The following is a 17,856-nucleotide window of genomic DNA, read 5'->3' as shown; positions in this document are numbered from 1 at the left end:
GCACAGTGTGGTGCTGTCCTAACAAAGAAGCACGTTGTGTTTAGAGCCAACCTGGGTTTCTGTGAATTCTAACACAATAATGCTAAGAATATTCATAGTGATACATTTTGATTGATATCCAGTTGTGTGTTTCTACAGGGTTAAAGTGATTATGTGTTATCACGGAATTGTAACAGTAACTGAACTGCATGTCGTGGGACAGAAACGAGGCATGCCTGTGCTTCTGCTGCATGGTGAAAGCTGGTTTCACTCCATTTGCCTGGTAATCCGTCCATCTTCTAATGCATTTATCAGCCTTAGAAGAGCTGGTTTTTGCTCGCTTCCATAAAAAGGGCCAATCAACACCTCCTAGCTGGTGAAATGAAGCAGAACCAGTCCTCCATTACTTTGAGACTTGATGGATACTTCACAGCTGCGGTCGAGTGTCTGTGATCAGAGATTGGAGAGACAAACAGCTGTAAAACATGCCCCACTAAAGACATACACCCACTCACTCACAGTGTGTGCCATTGGCATATGACTATGCAGATTTATCCCCAACTACATTTGCCGTCTCATGTTCTGCCTACAAAACCAAGCATTTATATATTTGAAGGAGTCTTCCATGAAACATTCCTGAAACCACGCCTATATTTACTGTTCAAATGTTCAAAAGTAGGATTAGCTCTGAAGAACTCAAATAAAACTTCCTGTAATATTAAAATATGCTGCATAAAATCAAAGGCATGAATTATCTTGATATAAAAATCTTCATTTGAGAAGCATCTATTTATTTGAATTATCTAGTGTCTTATTTCAATATTTGGTTTTTAATATTCGTGAATCTATGTATTTGTCCACAAACACAAACATTATGATATGTGGAGTAAGCATTATTATCTTGCTCGATTCTAGGCATGAGTATAAACTAACACTTCATAAATAGAATTTCATCTTATTAAATTGCGCAAGGAACAGCAGTTTCGCTGAGCCTTTGATTCATATTTTTTTATTCATTTCTTTTACATGATACAATGTTGTTTACTGTTATTAAGGAAAAGACATTTACGCTAGCTATGTTTTCCAGAGAAAGAAACCCATGTTACGGTTCATTCTATATTTAAATTGTATCAAATTGAAACAAATGTTGCATTTGGTGTGTCTGTTTTCAAATGAAACATTCAGATACAATGTAATGAAATTACGAAGAAAATATTTGAGACAGAATAGCTAAGAATGTGAAGTTTGTTGAGCATAAGCGCTATAAATTAAACATTTAACAGCTACGTTAAATGTAAGTTTCATAGGTCTATAGCTCCATCTAGTTGTTAAAATAAGATTACACACAGATTCGCATCACGAACTACATGCTTTGTGGATTTTTACCACTCTATTTTTGCCTCTCTGTGGTGATTAAACAGTTCTCGCAAAAACACTTAATATTTGAGACATTAAACATTTATATTAGATTGTAAATAATATTAGGATTTGGATTCTCCTCTGCTAATTCACAGTATTTAAAAGTTTCAAGGAAAGAATTTTGCAAGAAACTCTACTCGAGACTTGTACAAATGGCAATGGCAAGACGTTATTCAGAGTAGCGCCATATTTGTTTTTTGACGGGCAAAAAATGTCTGTTGATCGTTCCGCGGACGAAACATTAAAAATAAACTTTCCCAAAAATGTCAATGGACAAAACACTCCAGAAAACACAAGTTGTAAAAATGAGATATAATCTAAAAACTATACACAGAGCGTGCCATTGAGTTGACTTCCCTCACAGCCTCGTTTTCATTCCCGCTAAAAAAATTCAAACATGGCGCTGCTCTGAACGAGGTCAATGGCAGCCTTTACAATTACTAGTTTTATGCTCAGTTAATCTAATGAGGCCAAATGACCTTCTGCTAAGTAGCATCTAAAGATATCATGTTTGTGTGTCTGTCAGTTTATTATCTTTCTCTACATCGTTTGCCCTAAACTCTTACCCTTTTTGAGGGTTGTAAATTGGTCCTACTTTGTGTACTTAATTTTACAGAAGAAAAAAATTCTTATTAAACTTAATTATTCAGTTCTCGTGGTGGGTGTTATGATCCCTAAAACATTTAATTGAGAGACTGATCATACAAAATCACAAAAAGTGACGCACTTCTTTGGCTTTTGGTCGATCATGTTAACACCCAACTCCATGTAACCCATGTAAAACATCAATAAATATTACCAACTTTCTTAAGTCTCTCAGCTAAAAACTGCCAATTATACTTGTCCTGCTGTTTTGAAGCTCTGGGAACCACCAATTGAACTCTCGCGATGGAATATGCTGAAGTCAGTTCATCTTACCAAATAGAGCAACATATGAGACCTTTTGGAGGAAAGGTTTTGTGGTCTCTAGTGAGACTAAAATGGAGCTCTTTATCCTAGAAGCAAAGTGCTGTGTTAGGTGCTAACACCCATGTAACACCATCCCTACACTTAAGTTTGATGGTGGCAGCATCATGCTCTGGGATTTATTTTTCAGCAGGAGAAACTGAAAAGCTTGCTGTCATCAAGGGCAACATGGATGGAGCCAGAATCAATAAGAGGTGGCTGTATCAGTCTGCCAAAGGCCTATTTAGTCTACTTTGATACAGCTTATCCAAATTTGTGTCCATCCAAACGCTCTCTAGAATGCAAATGTCCCTTGCCTCTGACTAGCAAGCAGCAAACATATGGTTCAAGGCTTTGACGTAAACTGAAGGCTAATGGGCATTTTAATAATAATAATAATAATAATAATAATAATAAAAAGGACAAGCCCTTCAATATGTCCCACCCAAACGACTTGTTTCACTAGAAAATGTCAACACAGGACAGAATACGGTATACGCTGTATACCCACCTATCTTTCTTAGGATTTTGCGTATGCCCACCTAAAATAAGTGATGATAGGTATGTTCACCCGGAACTTTTTCAGTCTAATAACGCGATGCCGCAGCACCGTTGAGTTAATAAATTGTTTTTTTTAAAGTGACGAGATTCTCCCTAAACGTGAACTGAGCTGCGGTATGCGGGAGCGCAATTGATGGCACTGGCAAGACAAACAATCCGACTAATCTTATCCAATCAGAACGTTCATTTCAGACACAATTGGATATTTGCTAACTAATCCTATTTTCCGTTTCAGTAAGGGGCGGGACATTTCCAGCGTCTGATGAACAAGTATCTCTGGAGTAAGCATAATTTGCGCTGTAAATTTATTTCCCTGCTATATATATATTATATATATAGCAGGGAAATACATTTATATATATATATATATATATATATATATATATATATATATATATATATATATATACACATACACATACACACACACACTGGAATAAAGGACAGATTTAGCTGTTTCAGAAGGAAATTGGTACTTTAATTCACCAAAGTGGCATTCAACTGATCACAATGTATAGTCAGGACATTAATAACGTGAAAAATTACTATTACAACTTGAAAAAAACGTTCAGAACTTCTTAAACTACTTCAAAGAGTTCTCATCAAAAAATCCTCCACGTGCAGCAATGACAGCTTTGCAGATCCTTGGTATTCTAGCTGTCAGTTTGTCCAGATACTCAGGTGACATTTCACCCCACACTTCCTGTAGCACTTGCCATTGATGTGGCTGTCTTGTCGGGCACTTCTCACGCACCTTACAGTCTAGATGATCCCACAAAAGCTCAATGGAGTTAAGATCCATAACACTCTTTTCCAATTATCTGTTGTCCAATGTCTGTGTTTCTTTGCCCACTCTAACCTTTTCTTTTTCTGTTTCAAAAGTGGCTTTTTCTTTGCAATTCTTCTCATAAGGCCTGCACCCGAGTCTTCTCTTTACTGTTGTACGTGAAACTGGTGTTGAGCGGGTAGAATTCAATGAAGCTGTCAGCTGAGGACATGTGAGGCGTCTATTTCTTAAACTAGAGTCTCTGATGTACTTATCCTCTTGTTTAGTTGTACATCTGGCCTTCCACATCTCTTTCTGTCCTTGTTAGAGCCAATTGTCCTTTGTCTTTGAAGACAGTAGTGTATACTTTTGTATGAAATCTTCAGTTTTTTGGCAATTTCAAGCATTGTATAGCCTTCATTCCTCAAATCAATGATTGACTGACAAGTTTCTAGAGAAAGCTGTTTCTTTTGTTGCCATTTTTGACCTAATATTGACCTTAAGACATGCCAGTCTATTGAATACTGTGGCAACTCAAAAACAAACAAGAAGACAACGTTAAGCTTCATTTAACGAACCAAATAGATTTAAGCAGTGTTTGATATAATGGCAAGTGATTTTCTAGTACCAAATTAGCAATTTAGCATGATTACTCAAGGATAAGGTGTTGGAGTGATGGCTGCTGAAAATTGGGCCTGTCTAGATTTGATCAAAAATGACTTTTCAAATAGTGATGGTGCTGTTTTTTACATCAGTAATGTCCTGACTATACTTTGTGATCAACTGAATGCCACTTTGGTGAATTAATGTACCAATTTTCTTCCAAAACAGCTAAATCTGTACATTATTCCAAACTTTTGGCAGCCAGTGTATATATTTAAATGTAACATATCCATTTAAATTTTGTGAAAATACTGCATGTTATTGCACCCATGCTAGTTTTTGATGCTCTTTGCAGATGCTGGACAACTGTGTCCCATAATTATATTAAAAAAATAATATTTTTTTGTGCCTTTTAATGCTGATTGTGGTGCCTTTTTCTCGAGATATCAAATAATTTAAATTTATATTTCTTAGCAGGAAAACAATTTCACTATACACAGAAAAGCACATTATAGTACACACATAAAAAAATAAAATAATTATTATGTAGGCTATATATGGTAATACAAGATAACGTGTTAATGTGAACATTACTATTCTAATATTAGGTATACAGTGCTTAACAGTTTATTGCGCATTATGCAAGTATTAGTTTATTAATTAGAGTAATTTTCATAGTAGCCTAATGAAAGGAACATTAACAAGACCTATGAATTTAAATACATATTTGACATCAAGTTACCAAACCATGCCAGCAAGAAACTTACCCTGATATACATTTTGTAAATTCATGTGGGACTATAGTTACAACAGCCAATTTGGTTTTTTATGGGGAAAAAAAAAAATGTATATATATATATATATATATATATATATATATATATATATATTTTTTTTTTTACACATTTTACATATGAACTTTATATAATTGGGTGATTCATAATAAAAAGATACATAATTTCCTAGCCATATAACTACTGACACCATGTAAGCTACGTATTATTATCAGGACCTTTGCTGGGAAGGAAATGTGGAGACCGAACCTCTTGGAACTTTAATTGAGTACCCCTGCACTAAGGTATTGATGGGGTGGTGTCTTTCTGGAGAAGTTAATGTTCTTGAATAACATTTGGTTCCATTCATTTTATTCAACTTATTGATGGAAATGTATGTATTAACATCTACTGCCCCTTGTTTGATTGTGTCTGGTGTGGATATTCTGAAAAGACCGGTGTCATTAAAACGATAGTTCAACCCAAAAATGAAATTTTTGCCATTATATACTCACCCTCTAAACCCGTGTGACTTTCTTTTTTCAGTGGAACACAATAAGAGATGTTAGGCAGAATGTTAGCTTCAGTCACTATTCACTTTCATTGTATGAACACAAATTGGTACAATGAAAGTGACTGGAGCTAACATTCAGTTAACATTCAGGAGGAAAGTAAGTCATTTAGGCTGAGGTTGAGAACATGAGAAAATTCTCATTTTCTGCTGAACTTTTCCTTTAATTCATTTAAATTTATTCAACCATTGCACTGAGGCCACTTCTGCTAAAACACAATTTTGTAAGGTCAATGTATACCATTGAAATGTTTGACATTTATTCTAAAATTCGTTTACAGCTGCACAAGGGAGAAAATACCATAAAATAAAGATTACACCACTTTGTTTTTTTAAACATCTCATGAGAACCAGATAGGATACACAAAAAGAGTGATCAAATTGCTAAAAAACAAAACAAAACAAAAAAACAATACAAAACTTAAAGACAGTTTAAGTCCAAAATGTATCAACTGTCCCATATAGCTGTAGAGGCCTACATTTTTAATCAGACATCCTGAGTGAATCAAAGGAGCAAGCGTCGCAGGGGACGTGGACTTGAACCTAGCCAAACAAGAGTTAACAAGAGCATTAAAAATGTCCAGACCAAATTCTCTCTAAATACCATTAGTCATAATACAAAAAACTGACCTGTTGGGGCTCCCATATGAAGGCTCTTAAGTGAAGGTGGTGGTGCCCTTGGACCACGGGGGCCATTCTGTGGTTGGGGTGTACAGAGCAGTGGTGGTCTTTGCACTGAATGAGACCCCGGATGCGGCAATAGCCCTCGAGGGGAGTGGAAACCACGAGGTACATGGTCAAGAAGAGGGCTACGAGTCGGGGCTGGACCGTGTGGAGATGCTGGGCCTAGAAGAGGTTGTGGTTTGTCAAGAACATGAGGGGCAGATAGCCCTCTAGATGATGGGGAACCAAATGAAGGACCATGAGAGACTGCGGGTGCACGTGTGGGCGAAGGACCTTGGGGGACAGTTGATCTGTGAGAAGATGGCTTAAGAGTGTGCAAGGAAAGCAGAGGTGGTGGTTTTGTCTTGGGATATGAGCCTGGAAACACAGGAAACACTGTATTTTCCAAATATATTAAGCAGCTTTAAAGTCAGCTTAAACAATAGAATGGATTAAATAATTTTAAATCAACCCTTAAGTCGTTCCAAACATGTCTGACTTTCTTTTTTCCATGGAACACAAAAGGAGATGTTATGTAGAATGATAGCCTCAGTTACCATTCACTTTTTATTGCAACTTTTTTTCCCCCATTCAATGAAAGTGGATGACTGATCATATTTTGTGTTCCAGGGAATCTTTCATTTCTACGGTTTAGATTTTGCATTTATTGATTTTTGTTTTTATTCTGTGCCCCATAAACAAACCTTGTGATCCCATGTGATGCCCTGGAGGTGCATCTCCTGAGCCTGAGGTTGGTTTTGTCCGCTCTCTTGGTGGTGGTCCAAAGCCAGCAGGTAGCAGTGGTGGGGGCTTTCCTAACCCTGGAGGAAGACTGTTTATCACAGGGGTCACCTCACTGTCCACTTCAGTGGAAGTTGCTGAGGAAGAAAGGAACAATGTTGTGAATAAACCAACAAAAATGGGAGAGCGGCATTAGTTGTTACACTTTTTACGTAATATCTCTGGGTAGATTCATTTCTGAAAGTCAATTTTAGCATAGACAAACACCCTTTTAGTTAAAATGTACCTGCATCATATAGCTGACCCTTACTTTAATGCAACCTAGTATGGTTTTGTGTTCATTCGTTCATCCAAGAGCAGTTATAAAAATCGTATACAAAAAAGTTGATGCTGGAATTTTAATTTAGAGGACTGAATTCACAAAAATTATTCTAATTTATAACAGATTAAATCAGATGTTCTGAACCAACAAACAAAATCCCTGCAATAGAAAACAACCATTTGTGCATTTGGATCTTTGCCTCAAAATCATAGCAAACCTCCCCATGTGACAACTAGCCACGGCATCCCTATTCTAAGAAGAGTTTTATCTAGTGATAGACGGACAATTAATCAGCAGTGCGTTTCATTTTGAAATGACCGGCATCGGCCAATAACGGCAAGTAGATATAGCTGCAGGAAAGAGACCTCCAAATGGGGGCAGTCTCTCCAAAAGAAGGCAGGATTACTCCAAAAGGGGGTTGCGTCAAATTCCACGCACGGTTAGGGAAAGGGTCTCTTTTTTTATCTTTGCTGGCAGTTAGGAGCTCCCGCTCCTTTTTGGAGCTCTGCCTGCAGCTATATCCTCCTTTCTTTTTTATTTTCTCCCCTTCTTCTCCCCAATTTGGAATGCCCAATTCCCAATGCTCTCTAAGTCCTCGTGGTGGCGTAATGACTCACCTCAATCAGGGTGGCGGAGCACGAATCTCAGTTGTCTACACATCTGAGACCGTCAATCCACGCATATCACGTGGCTTGTTGAGCGGGTTACCGTGGAGACATAGCGCGTGTGGAGGCTTCACGCTATTCTCCGCGGCATCCATGTACAACTCACCACACGCCCCACTGAGAGCGAGGACCACATTATAGTGACCATGAGGAGGTTACCCCATGTGACTCTACCCTCCCTAGCAACCGGGCCAATTTGGTAGCTTAAGACCTGGCTGGAGGCACTCAGCACACCCTGGATTCGAACTCGCGACTCCAGGGGTGGTAGCAGCTATATCCTTCTTAATAACTGAGCCCAAAGGAAGTGTTAACTCCCTCTTGTGTTAGCTCCAAAATCTACTGCCAACCTTGTCAACAGTTGCACATTTCATATTTGCGCCTATTTTATGTACATTAAATATTTTTGAATAAACTTTCAATATAGCACACAATGCATGTTTAATTTAAACAATATTGCGTTTATCATATATAACGAGAAGCATGATAAATAAGCATTACCACTAAAACAAAGAATGTAGAGTTTTCATGAAGACAACACAATAAGAATCTAACTAAACTACAACAGGGGGACAGGGTTGAATGTTGACCTTGCAGATGGTCCTGGCGGTTTTGAAGGTACTCTGCCAGTGTGCTGAACTCCTCTGTGTACAGGTGAAAACCTTCGGCCAGGAGAAAGAGCAGGTGGCGTGTGGCAGAGGGAACAGTATGGCGCTCCAGCTTGGCACGCACCAGGTAGTCCTCTGTCAGCTCAGCCGCCCGCGCCGCTGCCTCCGTGGGGTCTGGATCCCTGCGTGAGCCACTCACGCGCCCAAACTCTGCCATCACAAACTCCATGGCCTGTTCTTTGGGCATGTTTCGATGAACTGCATAGAAGCAATAGAAGGGTCAGCCAGCGGATGGAGGGGGGTTACATATGGTGTTCAGTGTGAGCCGCTGCAGTCTAAGCAGTGTGCACCAGAGTTCTACCTCATCAGCAACACACTGCAGTCTGTCAACCACTGCTTAACCCAATTACGACATTAAAATTAACAATGTTGTTAAAAGGATACATTCAATAGATTACACGCTTGTATAGACCATTTCAAAGTGACACGTTTTGGAGAGCTTATGTAGGATTGATTTTAAAATGTTTTAAGACTAACTATTTGGCTGTGTGTAACATGAGGAAGGCAATGTGCATGAGCAAAAATACAAAAGATTTATTTCATCGGTCTTGTAGCACAATGAGAGGTGTTCTATTTTTTTTTTTACCCAAATATGCTTAGACATTCTTGGCATATGCAGCTAATTTAGCAAGTGAGTTAATATGTTTGAAAGAAAAAAAAAATATTGAATTATAATATATTGTATGTATTGTATATATAATTTAATCTTTAGGTACTGGAGAAAAAAAACCCCATTAAGTTAACATATAATTGATAATAGAATTGCAGTAATAGAACTTACCAGCATGGTGAAAAGGGTATAAAAGCTTTTGAAATATTTATTACAGACATTTGAGCTGCTTTATTTAATTTTACCAGTGTGTGTTTTAAAGCGGTGGGCATTACATGTAATATAGGATTTAAAAATAGAAATTAGAACAGGTCTGTTGCTTCAAGGTGTTTTTTAATGTTGGGGATCAAATGGACATTGAACAAGCACTTTTAATATTAACCTCAATCAGCAGTCTTTTTGTAGTATCTCACACTTCACATGTAAAATACTGCTTTGGCTTTAACATTCCATTTGATTCCTGTTGATTGGTAAGTAAAAACAAATGACACTACTGTCTAAAAATGTCATAGGTTTTAAAATGTTCTCTTAATTTCAGGTCATTTCTTGATGCGTATTGGATTTATTTGATTAACTCTTGAATAATATGTATGCTTCTGAAAATGCTAATTAAGTCTAAAACAGGCAGACAAAGTTACTGCAAGCTACTAAACATTAATTTTTGGGGTATGAATGAGGTAAAAATGGGGTAGAACTTTTATGAATATGAGAAAAAATATTTTCTCTGAACAAAGGACTTGGGAGAGAAAATGACTGAGATCTACCCACAAGAATAAAAGAATAAAAACAAGAACTCCAGACAAAAACACATTTTATGAGGTGCATGTGTGCTTGAAGGCATTTTGATAAAGCTTATTATGGTAAGAGTTAATATTTTGCTTTTCAGAGTGTTCATTCCCTAATAAAGAGTGTAAAAATGCCCACCACTAGGTCAAGAGTGTTTAATCTTTAGCTACTGTATAAGATTATTTAACTACAGTATAAAGTAAATTTAAACAGTTTTTGTTGGGAGATAAACTCTGGTCTGGACTTACTTTTGAGGAACTCTGAAAATATGATTACTGTGCACGAGGAGAGTGTTACATTAGTCTGCTCGACGAGAATACATAAGGGGGAACCGTCGGAGCGGACATCTTGGAGGGCCCGGGTCAGGCCTGATTCCGCCTGCAGGTAAAGCATTTCCACTGAGAGGCCACGTTCCTGCAAACACTGGCCTATCGATTTGGGGTAATCCCTTTGAAAGAAAAAGAAGAGATCTGGTTATTCAGCACCATGCTTGAGGGCTTGTGAGCAAATGTGGGGGATCATGGTGTGGCCTGGTTTATATCTGCAGTAATGAAGGGGTACAGTTTCAGTTAGCCACATTAATGAATAAACCAACAAAAATCTGGTGAGCATTTTAGCAATATAAGAAGATTATATGTGGGTTTCTTCAGGTTTTTCGCTGAACAAATGCTTTTGCTTGACGTCAAGTTGTTTATTGCATTAAAAATAACTGTCATAGGATGCAGTAAGTGTAAAATGCTGTATGTAAATATAATGTAATTTACTATAATTTTATCATTTGCAGAATTGCTTACAATTTACACACATTTTACACTGATTTACACAATTTTAAACTAAACTATAAAACCAAAACTAAGTGTGCAGAAATTACAAAAACATAGTATATAAAGTTTTCAAATGAAAACATTGGGGAAAAACTACATTTCATTTCTATCAGCACATAAAAAAAGAGGAGTCTACCAACAAGATGTATTAATTATTAAGCTTTAGGATTAAAAAATTATAATTTTATGTTATGTTTCCGTCTCAAATTCATTGCATTTGTAAATATCAAAACCATGTACATTTTTTAATTGTCTTTTTATATTTTGCAGTTCATTGGTTTTTAGTAAATACAGAATACAGAAAGGCTTTGATTGAGCATTCTGAATATCACTTTTTATCCAAGTTATTTTGCAGGGACTGTGGTAATAAATAAAGGTTTATAAAAGATACTGCTTCCTGGACGCATCTATTCTTTCATGGAAAGTGTGAAAGTTTGTGTGGGAGGGTGAGTAAATGATGAGAACATTTTTGGGTAAACTATCCCTTTAAGGAGAATTTTTTTTTGTCCATTTCAAATGTTTTATTTTTTAAATAGTCACTGATGGATGTATCATCTTTAGTGTTGGTATGCTTGATATAAATGTAAATTAATATCAGTGAATTGGATTTATAGATGTTTTTAGAGGTTTGGAGTGAATTTTAAGCAATCTCATGCAGTTGTTGTAGTGAAGGTGGGAGCTTTAAACCATGTAGAATTCTAGTCTTTTCTAGGCTTTATTTACAAAATGTATGTGGCCCATCTTGGACAGGCAAGTAACAAATTCTGAATTCCATGGCATCAATCACAGATTCCATGTAACACATTCCAGGGAAGGTTTTTAAGCTTTGGAAATATTAATCTGGGAGAAATTGTGAACATTTGGAACGTTGGAGGATTTCTTGTTCTTTTTAAACTTGTCAGTGCATACTGAAATCCCTATTTGAATTGTTCAATTACAACAGAACTATACTTGCCAGTTGAGTTCATGAAAGATTTCTGATGCACATCTAAAACTTGACTAACTGCATCAATCAAATATTTAACAGGGAGCATTCACACAACTTTTTACTGAAAAACTAAATGTCTAAAGTAGGGGTCTACCGATCGATCGGCCACCGATCAAAATCAGCCGATATTCGTCTTAAATCCGTGATCGTGCCTAGAATCAGGGCCAATCTTTTTTGCAGCGAATCACACATACACTGCTACTCTAATTAATGAGCACTTTCTCAGCCCTTGATGCATGACAGAGTGTCCTTTGGAGGGTGAACTGTTGGCAATTCTAAGTATTCACGAATTTAAACTTTCAGACATGCTGTTATTCACATGAAAATGCCTTTTTTTTGTGTGTGTGTGTAAGAATTGCATATGTATGAATATGAAGTTGCGCATTTTCTAGAGTCATTATGGTAGTTATTCTGACTCATTGCACAGTGAGCAGGAAGAGGATAAAGAGGCTGTTAACAGGTATAAAAACTAATTAAACAACAAATAAACATGCAAATACAAATCTGAGTACACGTGATGTAACGCGAGTTGTGACAACCAGATGGTGTGTTGAGCGATAGAGACTGTTTGAGCCATCACGAGCGCCTTTAGCTTTACTCTTCACATGAGCACTCTCTGTGTCAATCAAACAAACGCGCTCTGCAGTTGCTCTCAATATCTCATCCGTCACTCATCCCAGTGCTATTCTGTAAGGATCCCTATTTAAATCAGATTAATGTTGATCACATTACCACTAATAACAGACATAACTGTTTAACCTTCAATAACGGCACCGCGTCTTCACGCATTTGCATAATAATTCGTGATTTGTGTTACAGCAAGACACCAAAGACAGTAAACAAATCATAGATATTAATGATTTCTCACTGGAGCAGTTTTAGAGCTTGTAATGGGATATACAGTATTTTCTTATTTTTGAATGGATCTCTGCTGTGTGTGATGCTCTCATGGTTTTTACTGCTTGCCAGTATGTCACAATGACCTTTTGATATTGACAACAGAACTATTCATAACTGTTTCAAAACAAACAAATGTTAGACAATCACAATTAAATGTAATTTTGGTAACTTTATAAAAAGGTTCCATTCGTTAACATTAGTTAATGCATTAGGTATCATGAACAAACAATGAACAATATATTTTTACAGCATTTATTAATCATAATGTTAGTTAATAAAATACAGTTGTTCATTGTTAGTTCACGTTAGTTCATAGTGCATTAACTAATGTTAACTAATACAACTTTTGATTTTAAAAATGTAATTGTATATGTTGTAACTAACATTAAATTAATTAGTTCATGTTAACTACAGTAATGTTGTTAAATAATGTTAACAAATGGAACCTTTTTTTAAAGTGTTTCCATAATTTGACTGTGTGGTGCATAAACATATAGCTGCACAATATAACTTGCAAAAGTGTGGCAAAGGGCACTTTAAGAAAAATAAAAATAAATAGGTATTGGCCTCAAATTTCCTGTTCGGTGCACCACTAGTCTAAAAAAATGTGTATGTTCCAGATTTTTACCATGTAAATTTACTATGATCCAGAAATGTCTGAAGATAAAACCCTGTCTTTTAAAATGAGAATTTAGTGAAAAACAAATCACACAAACAGAAAGCATATGTTATTTCCTTTAAAAATGATCAATGTTGCAGAATTTTACTGCTACTTGTGCTGCATACTCACAAATTCTGGTTGTTCACAGACAGGACGACACAGTCTGCAGGCCGTCTCGCACCATCTCCATGTAGCTGCTGGTAGAACCACTCGTATACAGCAGTGCGTTGATCTGATAGATCATACCCTTCAGAAGAAACAGCTGATACAAAACACACATTTGCATTAAAGTGATACTCAGATAAGTGCTCACATTTCATTTAGGGATGAAGGTAGTTTAAAACGTGTCTCAGGATATTTTTTTAAATGTGACTTTTTCTATGTGTGGAGAGTGGAGACACATCTACATGATTACTGAGACTTATAAGAATGTTTAAAGGAAATAAAACAGCTTTATAGATTTAAGGAACACAATGTTTTTCTCCTAAAAAAGACACAACAGTAGCAGTGAGAAAGGTTGTTTATCGAGAGAGAGAAAAAAACCATTCAAGCAGATTACCAGTTGACTGATGTGGAGAATGCTCATATTCTTGTGCGCCAGAGTAGTCACTCACTTCTTCCAAGCTTTCAAAACTAAAAATGTTTCAATGAAAGTAAAAGGAAAAGTGAACAGTCTGCCAAATATCTCCCTGAATGCAGAATTTTCATTTATGGGTGAACTATCCCCCTAAACTTATTTTTAGATCAAGCATTTACTTTCAAAGAAGAATCTGTACCAAGTTTTAAAAAGTGATCTAATCACAGCTGGAGAAATGGGAGATGCCCCATGTAAGAGATTTAAAGCCAGAGAAGATCTCAGCGCCATTAGACCTTGTTGACTAGCCATTTTTTTATTTCTCTGTCTCAGGTACCTCTCAGATCCCTGGTGATCCTCTTTCCTCTCCTCTCTCATAGGATATGGGGGTCTTCTGAAAGACCTGAGAGGTTTTGGCCCACTGCACGGAGTAACAAAAATCAACATAAATGTGATAAATCTCAGCTGGACCACAGATGGTCAAAATGTAACAGGTTGCGAGATGTGTCTCAAAATCTAGTGAGCTGCCAATCTATAATGTCCAAAGCACGTCTATGATGCCCAAACAATGCTGTATAGGTTGAGACACAACCACGATGTCTGAATAAATACATTTACAGGTCATATTTACCCTCCTGCACTTTTTGGCGTTGGTCGTCGGACCCCAGCCTTCTTTACCCACGACGACATTTGATTTCTTCTAAATAAACTGAAGGTTATGCAAAATAATAATAAACATACCAAAGTCATATTAAAACCAATATCACCGTGCACAACACAACAGCCAGTCCAGTTTGGTGGCCCAGCAAAATCCCGTATAACAAAAGGCGATTGGCCTTTAAATTTTAGTCCAGGGTTAAAAAATATAAATATCTTCATTATGCAATACTTGTTAAGCTATTGTTATGAGAAAAGAAATAAAAATGGGAGCTCTGTGAACCCCATCTTACCTCCGTAGATCTTCAGTTATATCACTGATGCTTTAATAAGAGATATTAAATCTTTAGATATAATGCCTTAATATTATATCATCATTATTTTATAGATTAATGCTTGGTAAAGTTGATGATATTATTGGTAAATACACGTTCGCGCTCACGATTTCTGTTTGAGAAACTGCAACAACCCGTTCAGAGTGACTTCTTCCTTACGAATGATGACCACAAGCGGCTGGAGCGCCTTCTACTGGATAGGCGGACAAACGACGAGATCAGTGAGACAAACGCACAACCAATCGTGTGAGAGAACGTGATTCACTTCTCGCGAGAGACTCAGCGGGATTTACCTCTCTGCTGAAAGCTGATGATTATGAATTTAAATTCATTTAAACTGTGCAAAAGACATTGTTTTAAAAAATATATAAAAAATGCCAAATGCATTTTCACTGCTTCAGAGTTCAGCATGAAACCACGAAGACTTAAAACAAATGATTTACACAGTACAAAGGATAACTGTAAAATGATGAAGCAATTAAAGACATTTACACAACAAGAAGAAACAGCGGCTGCTACGAGAGCTCAAGAGGACTGCTGCAAACAAATTCTTAATGTGATAAAAAAAAAAAAAAAGAAAAGTGAATTCATCCAGGCCCACAACAAGAACACACAGGCTTATTAATTTTAAAAGCTTACATTTATTTAAAATATAAAAGCTTTTATGTTTCTTTGAATTGATAACTTTATATATCATTCAAAACTATTACAAATAAATATAGGCTACTATTGATTACAAAGCGAATAGTATTCTCCATACGTTTATTTTCCTTTTTCAAAATCTACCAGTTAATATATCAAAAAGTGTTTTTAGACAATGGAATAAGCTACTTTGTAAATATTTATGGGATAATAGGAAACCTAAAATTAGTCTTAAAATTCTTAAATTGTCAAAAAGGCTCGGAGGACTACAATTCCCAAATGTATTAAATTATTATAAAGCTGCCCAAATTCAACCTATATTGACTTGGATGAACAAAGAATCTAAAGTGAAATGGAGGAAGATGGAAATTTATCAAATGGGGAAACCTATTAGTATGAAATAAAAAAGGAAATGCATCCATTAATAAATTATATAATTGATACATACAATAACAACTAATCCAATAAAAATGTTAGGAATTTTAAAGAGTGCACCTGTACGTGATATACAGGACAATCTGAATAAAATTATGTAGGTGGTAGGATAAAAATTAGTCAACTTATTGGAATGAAGTGATTAGACAGGTACATTTATTATTTAACTGCACAATAGAAATACATCCAGAAAACCTTATTTTGGGTAAAATGCCATTGTCCTTAAGAAATAAAACTGAACAAAATATATTTAGGGTAATCAACTTTGAAACAGATTACAAAAAATTGACATTCAATAATAAGACGTATTTGTTCTTCTTATAAAATGCATATTTTGTGTACTGCTTATATTATTATAACTTCAAGTAAAATACTGTATGTTCATCTCCAGCCCATGAAAGAAAGAAGGGGTTTGAGTGCCATTCACCCCTTTCTATAGCAATCTTGAATTTTTAATATTTTAAAAACAATGATTTTTTTCGCAGGTATCATATTAATCAATTTACTGGCTGTTTTACAGATAGCCTAATATACAGTGTTGGGTGTAATGCATTACTAAGTAATTAATTACTGTAATAAATAATAATAAAAAAAGGATTACTCTTAATTTTTCAGTAATTTACAGTTACTTCTGATGTAATTGTGTTAATACTGTATAGACTCTAGAACAATTCTATATAAAACAATAGTGAATTTAAAATAGAAATTTAATGTCTAATGTTAAAATGTATGCTTTCTAAATTAATGCAGCCCCCTTAAATTCTTTGGCCAGTTCATGAATAATTTATTTGAAAGAATCAAAAGAACAGTTTCATGTCTATCCTTGTATTTTTCATCTGGTCGAGGTTGAGCAGGGTTTTAGAATGTAATAAGTAATGCAGTTACTTTTCAGACATTTAGTAAAGTAATCTAATTACACTGTAGAAGATGTAATTTTTTTTTTTTTTAAGAGTAACTTACTCAACATTGCTAATATATTATGTTTATGTTTTCAAAGAAATTGTTTGCTATGACTAAAGAGGGTAAATGTAAAGCAATTTAATTTTAAATAAAATACAACACTTTCTGCTGAAAAATCTACATTTAGATACTCCAATAAATAATTTATCATGAAGAGCCGATTTTGTGGATTTCTCAGATTTTATTTGTAAAATGTGATTTAAGAGACACGAGGAAGTGACTTGATTGCGTCAGAGATGTTATTTTACTAACAGCTGATTGGTTCAGCATCTGTTAGCTATCTGTATTCTACAGAGCAGGTTAGCCGTGTAGCGTAAGTTACTATGGTGATGAACATCGCTTAAAGCCGCCCAACTTTCATGGTACCTAAAACCTGGGGTTGAGGCAAACTTAACTAAAACTTACCTGGTTAGCCACCGAAACCGGCTTCATGGCACAGGCCACTATATATGAAAACAGCCTAATCAAATGGGCTCGCTTAGATGTGTATAAACTAGTCACATATTTACCTCTTCAGTTCTTGTGTACACTTCCACTCTATTATAGTCTAATATACTCTCCCTCAAACATTTCAGCCACTAACCAAAAATTACCAAAAAGTACCATGGTCCTACCCTGCCACTGCAAATGTAAACAATGAATATTGTAATCATTCAGTACCATGGTATGTACAAAAGTATCATGTATAAGATGGTAATTACATCACCATACTGTGGAATGACCATAATACCTTTTTGTAATGGGTGGGGGGTTACTATGATCCAAGTTAAAGAAATTCTGATATTGTTGCCGTCTTGGCTGTCCAAGTAAT

General features: G+C 35.9%; 1 protein-coding gene across 1 annotated transcript; it reads right to left on the bottom strand.

The window, feature by feature from the left end:
* Positions 1–3,368: 3,368 nt before the first annotated feature.
* LOC127417134 (nuclear receptor coactivator 5-like) lies at positions 3,369–15,157 on the bottom strand. The gene is made up of 11 exons (XM_051656835.1): positions 15,116–15,157; positions 14,967–14,996; positions 14,648–14,725; positions 14,354–14,437; positions 14,002–14,075; positions 13,572–13,704; positions 10,318–10,517; positions 8,596–8,871; positions 6,985–7,158; positions 6,248–6,658; positions 3,369–6,160 (listed from the first exon to the last, which is right to left on the bottom strand). The coding sequence occupies exons 3-11, from the start codon at positions 14,704–14,706 to the stop codon at positions 6,123–6,125; spliced, it is 1,449 nt and encodes a 482-aa protein (XP_051512795.1). The 5' UTR covers positions 14,707–14,725; positions 14,967–14,996; positions 15,116–15,157; the 3' UTR covers positions 3,369–6,122.
* Between the last annotated feature and the right edge of the window lie 2,699 nt (positions 15,158–17,856).

This window comes from Myxocyprinus asiaticus, chromosome 26, assembly GCF_019703515.2.
Source record: "Myxocyprinus asiaticus isolate MX2 ecotype Aquarium Trade chromosome 26, UBuf_Myxa_2, whole genome shotgun sequence".
NCBI classification, from domain to species: domain Eukaryota; kingdom Metazoa; phylum Chordata; class Actinopteri; order Cypriniformes; family Catostomidae; genus Myxocyprinus; species Myxocyprinus asiaticus.
Note: the sequence above shows the minus strand (reverse complement) of the source record. Positions and strands in the feature narration are given on the sequence as shown.

Excerpts from the sequence above, each read along its gene's own strand:
- LOC127417134 (XM_051656835.1), bottom strand. The coding sequence starts at position 14,706 with ATGTCGTCGTGGGTAAAGAAGGCTGGGGTCCGACGACCAACGCCAAAA. Across the intron at positions 14,076-14,353 it reads GATCACCAGGGATCTGAGAG|TTTTGAAAGCTTGGAAGAAG; the intron begins GTACCTGAGACA and ends AAACATTTTTAG. Across the intron at positions 7,159-8,595 it reads CCGCCAGGACCATCTGCAAG|CAACTTCCACTGAAGTGGAC; the intron begins GTCAACATTCAA and ends TTTCTTCCTCAG.